The following is a 17227-nucleotide window of genomic DNA, read 5'->3' as shown; positions in this document are numbered from 1 at the left end:
AGTTGTATGCACTGTCCTCTGGTAATTAAGAACTGATAACATGAATATATTGCATTTTGTGTGTGACTGAATGTCAGAAAGTAATTTTACACGTCATGTCCTTCCTAGTGATCTAAATAAGAACAACTTGACAGTTATAGACGATACCAGAACGAAGCGTTTCCATAACTCAAAAGAAAGTGTTTGTTTAGAAAGACCTTAATTCAAATCCGGTCTGGAACGAGACTTTTGAATTACGAGTAGTCTCTCTCTCCTCGAGGAAAAGTTTCCCCGAGTCGTAAATTAAACGTACTCTCGTCATAACCTTATTTGTGATTCTACACAGAAATTTCAGTGAATTGTATAAAATGCTTGCTTATGACAGCTAAACCAGCGCTTCCCAATCTGGGAGCCGTAAGTTTTGTTGGGGGAGGGGGGGGTCGTGAAATAATGAAAACCAAATGTAAAATGTTTTAAGACTAAGTAGTTCTTATGTTTCTTTTCAGATTTTAAAAAAAAAAATTTAATTTTTATTGTTTATTATTTCGTTTTTTTATTTTTTCATATTTTAATGGGAAAAAAAATCACATTGGTGTTGGTTCACAAATTTTGCTTCCTGCGTATTTCGGCGCTTATGAATATTAGTAAATATATGCTTATTCATATAAGTTTCATTTCAAAGGTATTGATAAGAAGCACAAAAAAGCTTACAAACGCAGAATCTTGAATATAAATACAATAAATATTATAATAATATGTCTGTATTACGATTTTTTTTCCAATTGGGGGGGGGACTATGAAATATTTTAATTTTTACAAAGGGGGTCTTTACATCCATAAGTTTGGGAAGCACTGTTCTAAACCATTCACTTCCGAAAAACGACCTTATCGCATGGATTATTAACCAGACTGCAGTAGCTCTCTCTCGCTTGTATGGGTAAAGGGAAGTAATGAACGGAAAGTGTATATAAACTTCTTCAGCTTCGTTCCCACTCAAATATGGTCGCTGCAGCGGATCAACTCCTCCACTCGGTTTTATCAAGGCCATTTGCTCATCTAGAAAGTGTATAAACATTTATAATAAATCGACATTATCCCCTAAACCCGTTAAATAATCCCAAATCACTGCTCTATAGCCCAATAATCATTAGCCGTGGGCTGTCTAAGGAATGTTATTATTATTATTATTGATATGTTTTTTTTTTTTTAATCTTTTTTTTTTTTTTTTACAAAATCCGGAAACCCTGTTTTGGGGACGAAACATGGAATTTTCAAGCCACTTCAGGCCTCCAATAAGGGGGAGATGGTGTCACGCTTGGCAATGAAATTCATCTCTAATCCAAAGATAATCACAATTATCTATGCCTATAGCGGTATTCAAACCCATAGCCTGTTGGTTGGAGAGTGGATACGCTAACCACTCTTCGTCCAAGCCAGCTAGGGTTACTAGAAAGAGATTTGGTAATATAACTTTAGTATAACATACATCAGATAATTTGGACTGAATCTAATGATCCCATCATTGATATAGTAGGAATATTTAAAAGGAGGAATACACCAGTGGGTTTCACTGGCATCCAACTAGCGTAGACCTGAGTGTGCAATGCTTTAAAAAAAAAAAAAAAGGACTTAACAGTTACTAAGAATTAAAATATCCTAAATTTTTGGTAATGAGAGCATTCCCATTTAGGCTGTGTCCGATTTAGATTCCAGTAAGGCATCGGAAGTATTTTAAATGACTTCTATGGATTAAGCGAATTACATAATTCATAATAAAGGTCCAGTAGGAGAGTAGAATCCATTTATATCAGTTACTCTGGACATGGCCACTTAAGCCAATGAACTGCTCCTGTTTCCCCCTCCCCACGCACAACCAACGCGTTAGTGACTGAAGAAAATGCGATATAGTTCTCATTCTGACACCACTTTAAGGTTCTAGTTTTTGTGCAGAATTAATTATGTTAATATTCAGTTTTGTACTGCCCACCTTAACCAGATTTTGAAGCCTGGTCATACTGGGCGAAATGTCGTAAATCTCTGAGTCATGTATATCCCCGAGAAAAAAAAAAACATCTGTTGTACGAAAATGTGGTTCTAATTATTTGCAAACTTCAGTAATGGTGGCGTGGTTGGTGGGCGGGAGAGAAGTACTCATAACACCGGCAAAATTTGGTTTGAAATTCAGCCTAAATATAAAGTTTAAGCAAGTTAATAAATGCATATTTTTATAAAATAGTGCATTTGGTGTTGTTATAGCATTAAAAATAACTCATGAATTGTTATTGTTAATACAGGGTGGGCAAGACTTAGACAATGGGAAGAATATACTGCATGTGAAAGAGGTTAATTTTTTCTCTTTATAATGAAATTAGTTTTAGGATTTAAAAGTAGTTTAAAAAATTACACTCATCCAAACTATTATGAAATTTATTTTTAACATTTCTTAGCACTACTGAAGCATTTGCTTAACGTTATTATTTGTCATTATTATAAAGTAATGACAGCTACTTTTGAAGAAATGGAAGAAAGGGCACCACCTGAATAGCTTTATAGTCCGTTTGTTTTAGTAACCTCCTTAAGAAATTAAAAAAGATAAAGTGCAATACATATCTATCCTTGAAACTTAACTTTAAGCTTCTTTTTTTTTAATCTTTAATAGTCGACGATGATATTCTGGATAACATGAATTATAATATTTAATGATTCGCGAATTTCAGCAGCATTATTAATTGTAGAAAATTTCTGAAATTTCAAGTTTAAAAATATGCATTTATGAAATAAGGCAGCTTCTATATACATTTGAGTTTATTTTAAAAGCTGAAATCTGGTATCCAGTGTTTTGAAATGTTGGCTATTGAGGGGGGGGGATGAATGAATCATATGAACTGTGAAAGCTCTATATGAACGGGCAAGAGATAAGCAGGATTATCACGCATCAGTGGTCAAGAGTTCTTACAACCTATGTGATCCTCGTAATATCTCTCAGAACGAGTACGTAAGATGCATTTATCAGATCTCATTGACTAGCTGATGGCATTTTAAACGGACCAGTCATGTGCTCTGTGTTACACAGACGCAGTGTGGACGCTGCATGCTGTAGTTCCAGTCATCTGTAAGGGAGATATTTTTAGCCGTAACGCTCACGATGAAGGGATTCTACTTAGACTGCCCGTTGCTTCGAAATGTTTGAAGCCGTAGAGAAGAATGGATGTTGCTCCTTCTCTGTGATGGGATAGTTTGGTATAACACAGTCACGCGACAATGTCCTGTTGTTGGTGTGCGAGTGCGAAGTCAGAAGCGGAGTTTGTTGAAGGCGAGCACGTTGCGGAACTGACAGATGTTCAAAAGTTAACCCCCGAAGGTGGCCGATCTGGCCTAATTATGTCTCAGAAAGAATACGAAAAAGATATAAGAGAGGAAAAACTACAAGAAAAACTGCTTCAGGAGAGGCAGGTATTGCATCAACAAAGAAAAAGTTCTGGTGAGCTGAAAGGCGAAATTTTACTTGCAACAAATGTGTGTGATTCTGAGAGTGTTACACCCCAAAAGGATTTACCTCGTAATTCTTCAGACATTCCTCAAAATGGGACTAGGACGTCGCTTCAGAAGCAGGAATTATACACTACAGGTATTTCAACAAGCAATTCTATGAAAAGTGACTAGGTTAAGTTTCCAGTGTTTTTGAAGTCAGAATTTGTCGTAATATTGGTAAGATGACGTGTTCTTGTATACTCTAAGTTGGTGAACGATAAGTGTTTCCTTTCTTTTCTGCCTATTTTAATAGCGACCATTTTAAAGTCATAGCTTTTATTGAACTTACAGGCCTGATTTTTTATAAAACTAAATTTCATGGCACTTAGTGACCAATGATATAAACTACCATGCAGAAAAAGACTATTTTCAAATTATTAAAAATTGATAAGGTGAACCGCTATGAAATATGTTCAACTTCCATATCTCTTCGTTGATATTATTTATTCTCTTCTTTTAATAAGACGAATATAACATTCAGAAATTCGAATTTTAAAAAAATGTCCATTCCTGACCGTTCCTTTAATATAGCTGTAAGATAGTAAACAGCAAAGCAATATACCAGTTTTAAGTTATCGATACACCTGCTTTGTTTATACAATTATTTCCATAAATGAAACGTACGCTTTTTTTGGGGGGGGGGGGGGGAGTATGCGTTTTCGCCCATGAAAATTCGGAAACTGTCACAAAATGGTACTGTAGATAGGCCAACTATTAGGCAAAGGGATCTGTACTCTGAAGCAAGCAAGTTTTATTTATGCCGCTCTCATACGGAAGTGGTAGTAGTGTTTTCCTAGCCTGAAAACTGATTGTTACTACTGCGAAATAAACTTGTCTGAGAATATATACTTCAACAACATAATGTACTGATCTCATGGCCTGAGTTGACTTTTTCGTAATTCCATCCAAACTAATGCCACTTGAGGGCTTCAATAGGTAGTGGTGCCGCACTAGAATGAAAATCAATCACCAACGATCTCTGCAGGCGTCTATTCCACACTGATTCTGACCCACAGCTATCGGAAAAGATATATACAATTTGCAAATTTAGTGTGAAATAAAAACGGATGGAAACATCTTATATATATATTATATATATATATATATATATATATATACAGGGTGTTCGGGATAAATTTGACAGTTTCGTAAGGAAAAAGAAAATCTTCTTTGTATCTATTAAATTTAATGAATTGACAAAAAAACATTACAGGCAGAGTTAATTACAATACTATCAACAAGATTTACTCAAAATAACCACCATTAGCATCGATCACAGCTTCAATTCTGCTTCGGAACCTCGAACAAGCTGATGCTACAGTCTCCCTGGGAAGGGCCGCAAAAACTGTTTTAATTTTATCCATTAACTGGGCTTTTGTATTACTGGAAGTGCGATTGGTGTCTTTTTCAACTGCGCCCCATACAAAATAATCCATGGGGTTAAGGTCTGGGGAGTTTGGAGGCCAAACATTTGGACTGGTGAAGTCGTAGAAATTTTCAGACAACCATTTTTGACTTTTCCCAGAGGTGTGGCAAGGGGCCGAATCCTGCTGCCATACATACGGCCTACCATTGGCTACCCTTGTTATCCAGGGCTTGACTACAGTTAGCAACTCCACGAACAAAGCCCGAATTCCAATGCCAGGGTTCTTCAACACCTGTTCCTGCAGATTTGCGAGGAATTCTGCTGTACGGACGCAATCAGATCGTCTGCTAGGGATCTTTCTTCTTGCTACATCCTCGTAGTCACCATTGCAAGTCTCTAGTTCATGCCTGATTGTTTTTACTGTATTCAGGGAGCATTGGGCAGCAGTCGTAATATCCTTATTTTGATGGCGGGCACGAATCATCATGATACAAGTTATTCTCTTCCATGATTCAGGTGGGTTCCAGCTATCCATCCTTTCTGACATCTTGTATATGAATGAAGAAGGGTCCAAACTTTTAAATGAAGAGAAGTGTGTGTTAATACATGTAACTTACGGAAAAATATAATTAATTATAAATATGTCAAATTTATCCCGAACACCCTGTATATATATATATATATTTGTATATACTATAATATATATTTACATATACAAATATACACGGTTTGTAAGGCGCTTCGTTTGCAGAACTTCAAGTAAATGCACACCTTAGTAAAATATACCATATGGATCTTCGAAATGCGTTATATACTTCGCGCTTTAGGTTATTATTTAGTTATTAAGTGATTGTAATAAATTAATCTTCTAACTCCTTTTCATTCCCTAACAGGAATAGGCAAACTTTTGCCTCCCCCCCCCCAACTTTTGAAAATAGTGGGTAGCTGTATCCACCCTTAGTTGTCATCATTAGTTATTTTCTTTTAAATTTGTAGACTTAGGGATGAATGACAGTACGGCAAACAACCGCCGTCATCTCGTGTTTCTCATCCTAATTCTTATTATTGTACGAATTTTGTGGTGATTAAAAACGGTCTTTCTGCTGCCTATCTAGTTCAGATGACCACGAGGAAATACAGGTTCCTCGTTTTAGGAATTAATTCAAATTTCAAATATGTATAATATTAACACTATGCCCTGACATGTCTCTTGGTGCAAAAGAAAGATGGTATTTCACTTCTCCCAAAAGATTTAATGAATAAAGTTGAAATTGAAACCGATAGTAATACGGTTTCAGCATGTGAACGTTTTTCATCTTGCTACAGAATGACTAAAGATTTGATAATCTTAACTCTTAACTGAAATTTCTAACAATTTGCAGCATGCCTGAACGTTTTTTTTTATATTGTCTTATTATCATCAGAAAAGTTAATTTAGCCGAATCAAAATGCGTTTTCCCTTGTGGTTTGAAAACGTCTGAATCTTCCTTAAATTTATCAACGAATGTTATAACGCAAATTCAGTTTTTTTTTTTTTATTGTTATTATTATTGCACTCTTTGAATCTCTTGTTCTTCTTAAGCTTTCACGAACCATTAAGGTCCTTAGCTGTGGACTTCACAGCCGCGACCGTCTCGAGGATAAGATGGTTTGCCCTATGCCTCTCTAGATGCATGTGTTCACAGGGCCGGTTTGAGATGAGACCGGCTGACTCACCTTTAGTCGAAAGAGACCAGATAAAGGTTCCTCACGTCTTGGACGGGAATCGAACCCAGGTCTTTTCGACCAAAGGACTTCGTCTATACCGACTGAGCTACGGTGGCTCTTGAATCCCTTGGTTTAATTTATTGTTATGTCTTAAGTGAAAACTGTAAAACAAGCACAGACTGCTTTTATCGGCAAACCTGCCAGAACATAAAATAATGGACACAATCTTAGTTGTTTCGGCTATAATTCAAATAAAAAAAGCGCGTGTGCGCGTTTATTTATTTCATACAGATGGTAAGTAATTATATACACATTGCTCGTGCCATATCAGGGTGTGAAATGGGAGTAAGTAAAAATGTTGCGCGTCTTTTTAAGTTAATTTGACTCATTGGATTCACGTAAAAAAACCATAAATTTTGGAGGTTCCAGTGATTTGGAGAGAACCTAAAGTTAAATAACTGATAGTTACTCTTGTTTAACTAATGTATCTGGATTGTCTATGAACAAATATTCTATATCGCATCTAAACTTAAAATGTATCTTAAGAACTAGAGCTCTTCGGATCTTCAAGAACATTCTCCGCAATTACCACATCATATTGTGGTGCTCTGTGGAACATTCTTCTTCCAGAGCGGATAGGAAGTCGTTTCTATCCGATACTATAATTTGTGAAATTGTCAACAAGCTCAGTTCAATCCCGTATGTTCAATCAAATTATCTTATTAGAAATTAGAATTTTTCTGGAAAAAAAATTAAATTAAAATAAAAATAGTATGAAGTGCTAGGATCTTATTTTCGACAATAGAACTTGTTAGCTCCAGAAACGAAAATTTATAGTTTTATAAAATCGTCCTATTCTTTGTCTCAAAATATAAAGCAAGGATTTTGTTACATTTTCACCTTAATGTGTCAGGCTCAGTGGCAGGAAACTTAATTTCATATAAACTTCATTAATGTCACGAATGACTAATCCTGGCAACATAATTTACATTAATGACATCGGGAAGGATTTGACAGTCGACATACAGCTATTTGCTGATGATGCAAAGATAGGCATGGTAATCAGGAATCCTGCTGATACGCAGCACTTGAAGAATGATTTCAATAGGCTGTGAGCATGTGAAAATGGCTGTCACTTGAATGTTAGTAAATGTAAAGTCATGCACTTCGGTGTGCTTAGATATCCAATGCCATATCATATTAGTGGGATTATGCTAAAAGAAACTGATTGGGCTTAGGGATTTTGGAGTTTTAGTGGATATGAAGTTGAAGTTCAACTGCTATATAGCCATTGAAATAAACGGCTGAAACGAACTTTGGTAAAGTTCTTTTCAGCCGTTTCTTATCTCTTCTTATGTAAAGATAAGAAAGTCATTTTGCCTCTTTACAAGGCTTTGATGTGGTCTCCTGGTTTCCATGGTGATTCTGATACAGCTTACAGTGTTAAAATGATATCAGGATTGTGGAATACTGATTATGAAAACAGATTGAGAATTTGTAGACTGCAGAGATACTAGCAAACAGGACAGAGTGGGATGGTGTGATTGAGACTTACAAACTTCTGAAAGGCTTATACAGGATTTCATTAGATGGAAATTTTCATTTTATTGAGGGCATCCTTGGAAGTTGAGAATGGATGCTGCCAAGAAGAGGCGGGGGGGGATGAACGCTTGCTTTTTCTCTCATACAGTGGTGCGCGCTTGCAATAGATTTCCATTGGATGTTTTATCAAAAACGTATTTTCTCAGCTGGTTGCTATTTTGCAGCATAAGTTTTCGGTAGGGATAATTTCTGCCACCCTTTAAATATGAGCCTGGCTAACTCGTCCTTCATTAAAAAACTGTTATAATGGCTATTTTGTCTTAAAAGGAATTCAAACAGAGACCTTTTCAGCCAGAGGATACTGTTGATATCAACTGAGCTTTAGGAGACTTGCTAAGAGTTTTTTCCCTTGAAATTGGCACTTTCTTTCCTAGCTAATAAGTTCCATTTGTTGATGACAGGTGCTTCCAAAACGAGCCTAAAGTTACTGCACAATAGCAATTGAAAAAATCTTCCATACTATATTACAAACGCGAAAATCCTCTTGTACGCTCCATTTTCAAATGTCTGTTGATTGTAGTAACCAGATAAAATATTAGAATAGTAATATTTGTGCTGATTTCAAAGTAATTGCATTACTCAAAGAAGATTTAGCAAACGTTGCTGTTCATGGGATGGCAAGAAAATATGGCCTTTCTGACACACACACACACAGGGTGTTGCCATAATTAAAGAGGAGGTAAGTTCTTGGTGTAAGTACACTCTGGAACATGGGATTTTTATTTACAGAAGGTAAAAAGTAGTACGGACAACAATAAAGCTGATAATTATGAAGGTTGGGCGATTGACTTATATCCTCTCCGTCTTGTGGTATTTCGTTATCACCGAAGATTCGCCTCTACAGCCACTCAGGACTTGCTGACCATGCCACCTTACCCCACAGGAACAAATTTAAATATGAAATACTTTTCTTAGAATCTGCTTAAGAAGCCTTTAGGAACTATCCAAAAGTAAATTTGGATAGTTCCTAAAGGCTTCTTATATGAAACTTTCAAACTTGGGAAGCACTCATCCTTGGAACTTTTACCCAACAGGAAGTCTTTGTTTGCAGCAATTATGTTGTTTATCCTGCCTGTTTGGCCGTAGTAAGACAGCTTACAGCTGTATTGGCATCTCGCAGACATTTAGCAGGTCTAGGTATTGTTGCTGGTCTTTGTGACAACGGATAAGGGATGCCGATTTTTGTATAATCTGAGTTGTTACAAGGTCGTATTTCTTTAGATTTTTTTTTTTTTCCCTTTCTGAAATGCCCCGGATAGGGGGAAGAAATGTATGGTTTTAGGATTTTAATGTTTTATGGATTTGGTGAGGAGATTGTATCATTGGCTAAGAAGATGTGAATGTGTTCAAGCGCAGCGGTGAGGATATTATTATTGGAGCCAATCATTTTTACCCTGTTGTACAGGATTTTAATAAACCCCTACTCTTTGAGACAATGTTTGAGAGGGAGGAAGTGACTGGTGAATATATGCCTGTGTGTGCGGGTGGGGAAGGTTCTGTAAACTGAGAATGCCAACGATCTGGTTAGGAAAGGGGTTGTTTTTGAAATACTTGGTTTGTGGTGGGAAAATGCATTGAAATGGTAGGCAGGAGATTATGTCGACAAATAGTTCGAAATTCTATTTTTATACAGTTTCATTTTTTTTTAATTTTTATTTTACTGACATTGGCTTTGAGTGTATGTGTGTGTGGGGGGGCTATCATTACTGTTGTTACTTTTCGATGTCTCTCCTAAATATGCTAATCCTAAAAGCAATTGACAGTCGTAAATATTTAACAAGTTATTTTAAATATGATTACTTCCATTGTTTTCGGTGTGTATTATTATATAGTCATAAATGAGGCACTGTGCGACCTTCCCGGTACAAGGTTTCTTAATCGTAGAAATAGTGGGACCTTAAATCAGGCTCTCCCCAATATTTGTGGCGCCCGGAGCTAGAGTACAAACGGAGATCCACACACCATATGCCTAAATATACAAGTTGTAAATCACGCTAACAAACATTTAAACAAGTCTTATCCTCGCTTGACAAATATACCTGCATAATGATAAAAATTGAAAAGTATGTGTAAAGCTATGGTTTTTATGACTGAAAGTCGTCAAAATATCAAAGATGGCTGAATTTAATCATAATTGCGCATGTCTGGATGTTCTGTTGATGGCCCGCGATGTTTGGATAAATGATAAAATAGACATTATTTATGAACTATTATATATTTATTTCTCCATTAGATTGATTCTGAATATTTTATTTTTTACCTCTTATTTAATAAATGTATTATTTTGTATTTGTGACATTCAGGCCTTCTAAAGCGCGGGGCCAGGGGAAGGTTTCCCTCTTGGTCGGGTGCAAGGGCGACACTGCCGAAAATAATTGAAGAGTATTCATCAAGAATTATTCCTTATTCTGTTTCGCTTCCGTAGAATCCGCTTTCAAACACTGTCGTCACTGGGTCGTTCTTCTATCATGGATTTAGGCCAAGTGTCTTGTTCCGGTCTCATGCCATCACTTTATAGGTCTTCCAACTGTTTTTTTCCAATTTATATTATGTAAGTACTAATGTTTGTGGTCTGTTGTCGTCATTGGATAGCTTCCAAAAATAATAATAATAATAATCTTCGTAAATTTTGACTTTACGACAGAATTTATTCTTCTTTGGTTGCTTAATATCTGTGCTAGTTTCACATCACTGGAAACAAATGTTTTATTTTGTTATTAAATAAAATCATTGTTAGATTTTCGGCTTTTCTTAGAAGTAAAGCAGTTTGTGTAGAAAATATTTTACATGGTTAGCATTTTTAACTCCGAAACTCGTGCTGTCAAATAATTATGCAACAATTCGATTTCATTAGTGCTTTATTCTTTCCTTGCATCCTAGTTTTTTTGCAACTCCTTTCGCTTGTATACTCTGCTCATCCAATATTTCAGATCAACCTTGAATAAATCAAGCATAGATAAACAGGGTAGCTACAGTTTTTTTTTGCAATTTGAATTTTTATAACTTCGTATAAGATATAAACAAAACGCAACAGGGATGGAATTTATTCAAGATATTAATAAAATTGTAAATGATTCATTTGTTCTACTTCCTTTTGCTTCCAAGTAAATAAACCCTATACTGTACTGTGAATGGCTTCAGTTGACGAAAAAGTTATGTTCTTTGGCTGGCTGGCTGAGCTGAAGTCTGACCCCGTAAGAAAACTTAGGACTCACTCATCATAGCAAGAAAACTCTCTACATAAATTCATTTACAAACTAGTTGGAAATAAAATTGTATCCAGTTATTAATAAGCTACGAATAGTAAGACCGAAGAAAATAAGACGTTTGTAGAGTTAAGCTTTCACATATAGTCAACGAAAGTCAGTAAGACTGATTCCATTCGGAATAGGTATTTATTCCTACAGCAATAGCTCACAAAATTCAGAACGAAATAACGTAATCGAGAATACATGATTAAAATCCACCAAATGTTGAAAGTAGATTTCCATGCAAGATTAGTTTCAGGCGATAATTTGAATAATTTTTTTACACTTCAATGAAGCAATATTTCAAATCATCAGCAAGGTTAACCGTTAGAATTGCCATATTTGGGGGTAGAATTCGTCTGAAGTTTGGGAAGATGAAATTCTAGTAAAATCCCCGAGGGTTTTGAAGGAACAGATGTGAAAAGTGAGGCTGAGGCTTATCGACCGTACATATTTTAAGAAGATGGGACCTTGCCACTTCGCAAGGTGACCCATCTAGCTAATAGATTGCCAACCTCTTCCGATGGGGGGGGGGGATTAGAAGAGGTAAGCCAACACATTCGCCATCTCACTCCCGAGGCTTGTCTCCATTAGATTTTTTTCCCTTGTGGTGGGGAAACATGTTAAAAGAAGTTGACTCAATACGCCTCGCTCTCTACACGATCTTTGTGCTAAGTTAACAAATGTGATAAGTGCTATAACTCATATACAATTGCAGAACCTGTTCGGGACACTTCAAATCGTGCATTTGTCCAATGTCCAACACAATGATGAATAGTTAACTTTTCCTAATTAAATATGCTAAATAAATTCTTTGTTGCATTTTATAGCAGAGCCGGGACAAAGTTGAGGCAAACGAGGCACTTGCCTCAGGTGAACAATGGGAAAGGGCGGCAAATTGGTGAAAAATGAAAATAACTTGCAAAGAAAAATAAATAAAATAAAATGACAAATGTATCTTGCAATGTTCGTCAAATACTTGAAGCAAACTAACGATTTGCGCCGGACGCTCTCGCTCGATACACTCGTTTCCTCGTATGATATCGCCCTAGTAAGCGGTACGGTACGCGAGTTTGGACATGTTCGTTGTGCATTATTTGTTCAGTGTGCTAGTATGACAGCGAGCAGAAGGTATTATTTTAAATACGTTAAACTTAAGGTAAGTTTTCTATTATATAAATTTATAAAATTGTTTCATTGTATGTTACATTATATTACGACTGCAATATTATTTTTATTTGTAATGTAATCAAAAGTGATTACATTTCAAATATTTGGCTTAAGAAATGGAATTGTCTACAGATTTTGAAAACAAACGAAGCCAAATGATTAAATTAGATGATCGATCTCAGCAATCAGTTCCTTATAATGATAAATATTTATTTACAGTAGAAATGAAAGGAGTAATAGATATTTTAATAACACAACTTAGATGGAGATATGAAAAACTATATGAGATTTCGTCTGACTTCGACTTTTTAACAGGTAAAAAATTAAAGTCGATGGTTACAGAAAATTTAAAAAAAAAACAGCTTGTGATTTATCCCTTAAATATCCAAACGATATAAATTCTGTAGAATTATTATCAGAAATAATCAGCTTCAAAAATTAGGCAATGACATGAATTCCAGACCTTAAAGCAGCTACAAGTTTAGATCTTTTAAAGACGATTCATGAATATAGTTTAGTTCAATCATATCCAAATTTAGAAGTTGCATTGAGAATAGTCCTAACACTACCTATTACTGTAGCTTCTGGTGAAAGAGGCTTCAGTAAACTAAAAATTATCAAAACATATTTAAGATCGTCACTTGTTCAGGAAGAATTGCCAAATATGGCAATTTCATCAATCGAACAGGAATTTACAAAACAAATTAATTTTGATGAAATAATTGATGAATTGGCTTCGCTAAAAGCAAGAAAAGTAAAAAAAAAATTAAAAAATTTTATATTGGGCATTTATATAAGTATTATTAATATTATTTTGTCTCTATTATTAAATTACTGAAAAATTTGTAATATTCTAATTCATCTCATGTGTAATACTTATTTTGTTTTTCTTTTGTTAAGGTTGGTGTGATTTTATTTTTAATATGCGTAATTTTATGTTCCTACTACTATTGTACTATTACTGCGTTCTGTGACTTTTTGATTTAATAATTAATAAATTTATTTTGTTCCCAAAATTATTTATTTATTTTTATTTAATACTTATTAGAAATAAAAAAAAAAATATATATATATATACACACACACGCGCACACACATACATAGGGGCGAAAATACCTCTGTTTTATAGATTTATTATATCTTATTTAGAAGTGAAGTTCTTCAAAATTTTAACCGCACAATGACTATCATAGACAAAGAAAGAAAAAAAAATCACACACACGCACACTAGGGGGGGCTACGGCGCCCAATCCCCGAGTTCGGGATTGGTAGGCCGGTTTTCCTTGAATTCTGATGACTCGAATTTTGAAGACTCGACACTCAGGATAGCCCGAGTTTCAAAACGTGACATAAAAAGGCTTATCATTTTATATATATATATATATATATATATAAAGATAAATCGAAATTTGAAACGTTTTTATGTCAAGTTTTTTGTCTTGCCGGCTTACCACCCACGGGGGGGGGCACTAGTATATATATAATATGCAGAAAGCTTTTGGAAAATGGAGTCAAGTCAAAATCTGGCATTAGCCTGAATTTTTTATTCGGGGAAATAAATGTAATTTGACTAAATGGAACCAGCTGCATGAATGACGCTATCATTTTTTTTAATCAGTGCTCTCTCGCAGACCGTTTGAGAAAGTCTCTTCTTGCTTCATTTTTATACTCCATCCCCATATAGAAATCCCATGTGTGTGTGTGTGTGTGTGTGTGTGTGTATTTCCTCGTTCCTTACATATCGTATAGTCGACATAAAACATGGCTGCGGAGGTAATTTCTGACCTCCACTGACACGACACAAATCAGACATTAAAATAACCAAATTTTAACAAAGTGCCGTATGTATTTTTCACTACTGCCATTAATTAGGTGATTGCATTTTTGCTTTAATACGAAGGATGAAAGCAATATAATTTCTTATCAAGTGGAATCTACTTATGCTGCAGTGCCGTCATTAAAACTATTTGTAAGTTTTTATTGTTGGTTCTCTTTCCCTTAAGACTTTTTTTTTTCGCGTGAGCTAATTTCATAAGTGTTTTTAACATGTGCAAACGTAATTCCATTTTCATTAAATATACACTATATGAAAATAAAATATTTACTCAACTGACAGTTAAAAAATGCAAGGAAAGACGTATTCCATTGCAAATCTAATATGGTGAACTTAAAATTAGTTGTACACGATTCGTGCACGTGACTAGGCTTGTACACGCAGTCTGAAATCATTGTTAGTTATAATGAACAATTCAGCTATGTTCTTCAAAGTCAGACGCTGCGCAAGTACCTGAAACAATCATGTGTTCTGTACTAGAATTCTGAAAATAGAATTGCGCCTCTATGTGCATAGTTAGTTTCACGGAGGTTCGGTAGGGAAGGTTTTGTGACTGCGAAGGCGTAACTGTTGAACATTCCTAAACTTGTGAAGACTGTGTCATAGAGAAGTCTGCATATCTATTGAATTTTTTTTTTAATTTTTTTCCCCTGTTCACTGGTAAATTTCCTGTTCATATCATCCCGAATACCTTCTCCCATCCTCAAATCCACTTTATAAGATATAATTAAATTTTTTTTCTTCAAATATGATCTCATTTTTTCAGGTTATCTTATTAATATTGTAACTGCAAGTAGCACCAGGAAGCAAATCTGGAACTTTTTTTTTTTCAAACAAACTAAAACTTCAATGACAGTGTTCTGCAGGTTAAGGTAGATAAATTTTCTCCTACCGGTTTAAAAAGAAAACATTCTTATTATAATGCTAAATTTTACAGATTTTTTTTTTAAATATAAATATTAAAATTTACAAAGCTAAAATTTCATTTTTGCTGACGGTTTTCTTGCGGTTAACAAATAAAGTGCATGCAGCATTCCCAATTTGTCCGACAATCATCTCCCAGCATAGTCTGATTTCATTTTTCAATTTTGTACGCTTAATGTATCCTGATGGCGCAGAAAAATATTTCCATTGTGTCACTGCTTTTAAATGTTTCGAGGAGTTAGTGACAGTTCATTAAAATTGTATTCTTCCAGGAGGCATCTAACAGTATCACTGCAATACCAGTCATGGCTAATAGAGGTTTAAATCAGTTAATTCTTACGGCTTGGAAATTATCGTACGTTTACAATGTGTTTCAGTGATGCTTCTAACGGGAACTCAAGTTTGTAATGCTTCTCGGACTGTGAGAGGCAAAGGACTTGAATTCCATATATAAACCTAATTAACGCTTTGTAGAACAGCTGCTCATGAGCCATGCATGCTAAATGAGTGTTTCGTGGAACGAACGACAAACACCGCATTTCCCGGAGGCAAATACCTTAACATCCGTACGAGACCGACTAACTTGTCTTCCGTGAAAAACTCTTAGAAAGGATCTTGCGTGTTAGGCAGAATTTAGTTTACGGTCCTTTTGAATGTAATTTTAATTTTACTATTCATAATGAATAGTAAAAAAAGCATAATAATATTTTAATTTCATTAAAAAAAATTTCAGTTTAAGTAAATTTTATAGAAATTAGTTGGTCAGTGAATGGTGTAGAAAGGGTAGGAATTTTTTTTTTTTTTTTTTGCTAGGAAGAACTGATTTTTGCTTTCCCTGGCATTGGATTGAATCAATTCTTTTCTTTACTCAATAGAAAGATAGCCCTACCTAGAGGTGACCAAATAGAGCGGTATGCGGGCCATTTTCGATCTAATACTAACAAGACACTGATTGCTGTTGGTATAGGTTGACATGTTCAGGAATCTTTTATCCACACTGCATACCCCTGTTCTGTAAAATGTTTTACCATCACATATCATGCAGAACATAATAAATAAAATAATACTGCGGGTCATAAAAATTTTACAATAACAATAAAAAAAAAAAACCCAAAATCCACACACAAAAAAAAGTATTTCCGTTCCATTTCACTTACAAACTAGGTGCACACCACTTATAGACATCCAAATCAGGTATATCCAGATCTTACAAATTCACAAGGTGGCACTTGTGAATTTGTAAGATCTGCTCATCTTAGAGATAGCCAAACATTTTGCTTTTTATGATCTAGTTCGGCTTCAAATTTATTTTCTTGCTTCTTTATTACATTCATTTGCAGCCTTTATTCCTCTCAAAATTCTGATTTATTTATTTAGCATATGGGTTAAAAAAAAATGTGAGCAAAACTGTATATATAGATCGACAGTTCAATTAACCAATCGATTAGCACTATTTGGGAGGAAGTGCAAGTTCCTGGGGCATTCATTGTATGGCGGTCGTCAGTGATGTGATGCGTAGTCTGTGCAATGCTAAGCGCGCGCAAAAGGGTAACTAAATTCTTCCCCGCAGATGAAGTAAATGCCCTTCCTTACCCGGTCCTAAATCTGTTTAGCAGACTCCAGAAATCAGAAATAACGTCAACCTTCGTATACATTAATCAATTTCTTTTAGATTGAATCTGAAAGAAATTGATTAATGCATAGGAAGATTGATGTTATTTCTGATTACATTTATTTCTGTAATGGTAGCTTCTTCTCTTCTGAAGCTTCAAGGAATGATATGAGAGAAGACAGAGACCTTGAGAGATTAGTAGACGGTAAGGTACGAGAGATAGTTCTCCGTTCTCTCACTGTTTTCATGGTGTG

At 35.2% G+C, this 17227-nt stretch overlaps 1 protein-coding gene across 7 annotated transcripts in view; it reads left to right on the top strand.

The window, feature by feature from the left end:
• capt (adenylyl cyclase-associated protein 1) overlaps positions 1-17227 on the top strand; it is a 257904-nt gene that overhangs the window by 48169 nt on the left and 192508 nt on the right. The window contains exon 1 of one of the 7 annotated variants that reach the window (XM_090404782.1): positions 3201-3607. The exons of 4 other annotated variants lie outside the window; for them this stretch is intronic. In XM_090404782.1, the coding sequence (XP_090260908.1) occupies positions 3241-3607 (367 nt within the window). In that variant the 5' untranslated portion in view covers positions 3201-3240. Of the gene's footprint in view, positions 1-3200; positions 3608-10579; positions 10737-17227 lie in introns of those variants that run through there. 2 more of the 7 variants (XM_090404781.1, XM_090404787.1) reach the window with 2 other exon arrangements.

Source organism: Typopeltis vanoorti, chromosome 15, assembly GCF_054136105.1.
Source record: "Typopeltis vanoorti isolate ZY-2024b chromosome 15, IOZ_Tvanoo_1.0, whole genome shotgun sequence".
NCBI lineage: Eukaryota > Metazoa > Arthropoda > Arachnida > Uropygi > Thelyphonidae > Typopeltis > Typopeltis vanoorti.
Note: the sequence above shows the minus strand (reverse complement) of the source record. Positions and strands in the feature narration are given on the sequence as shown.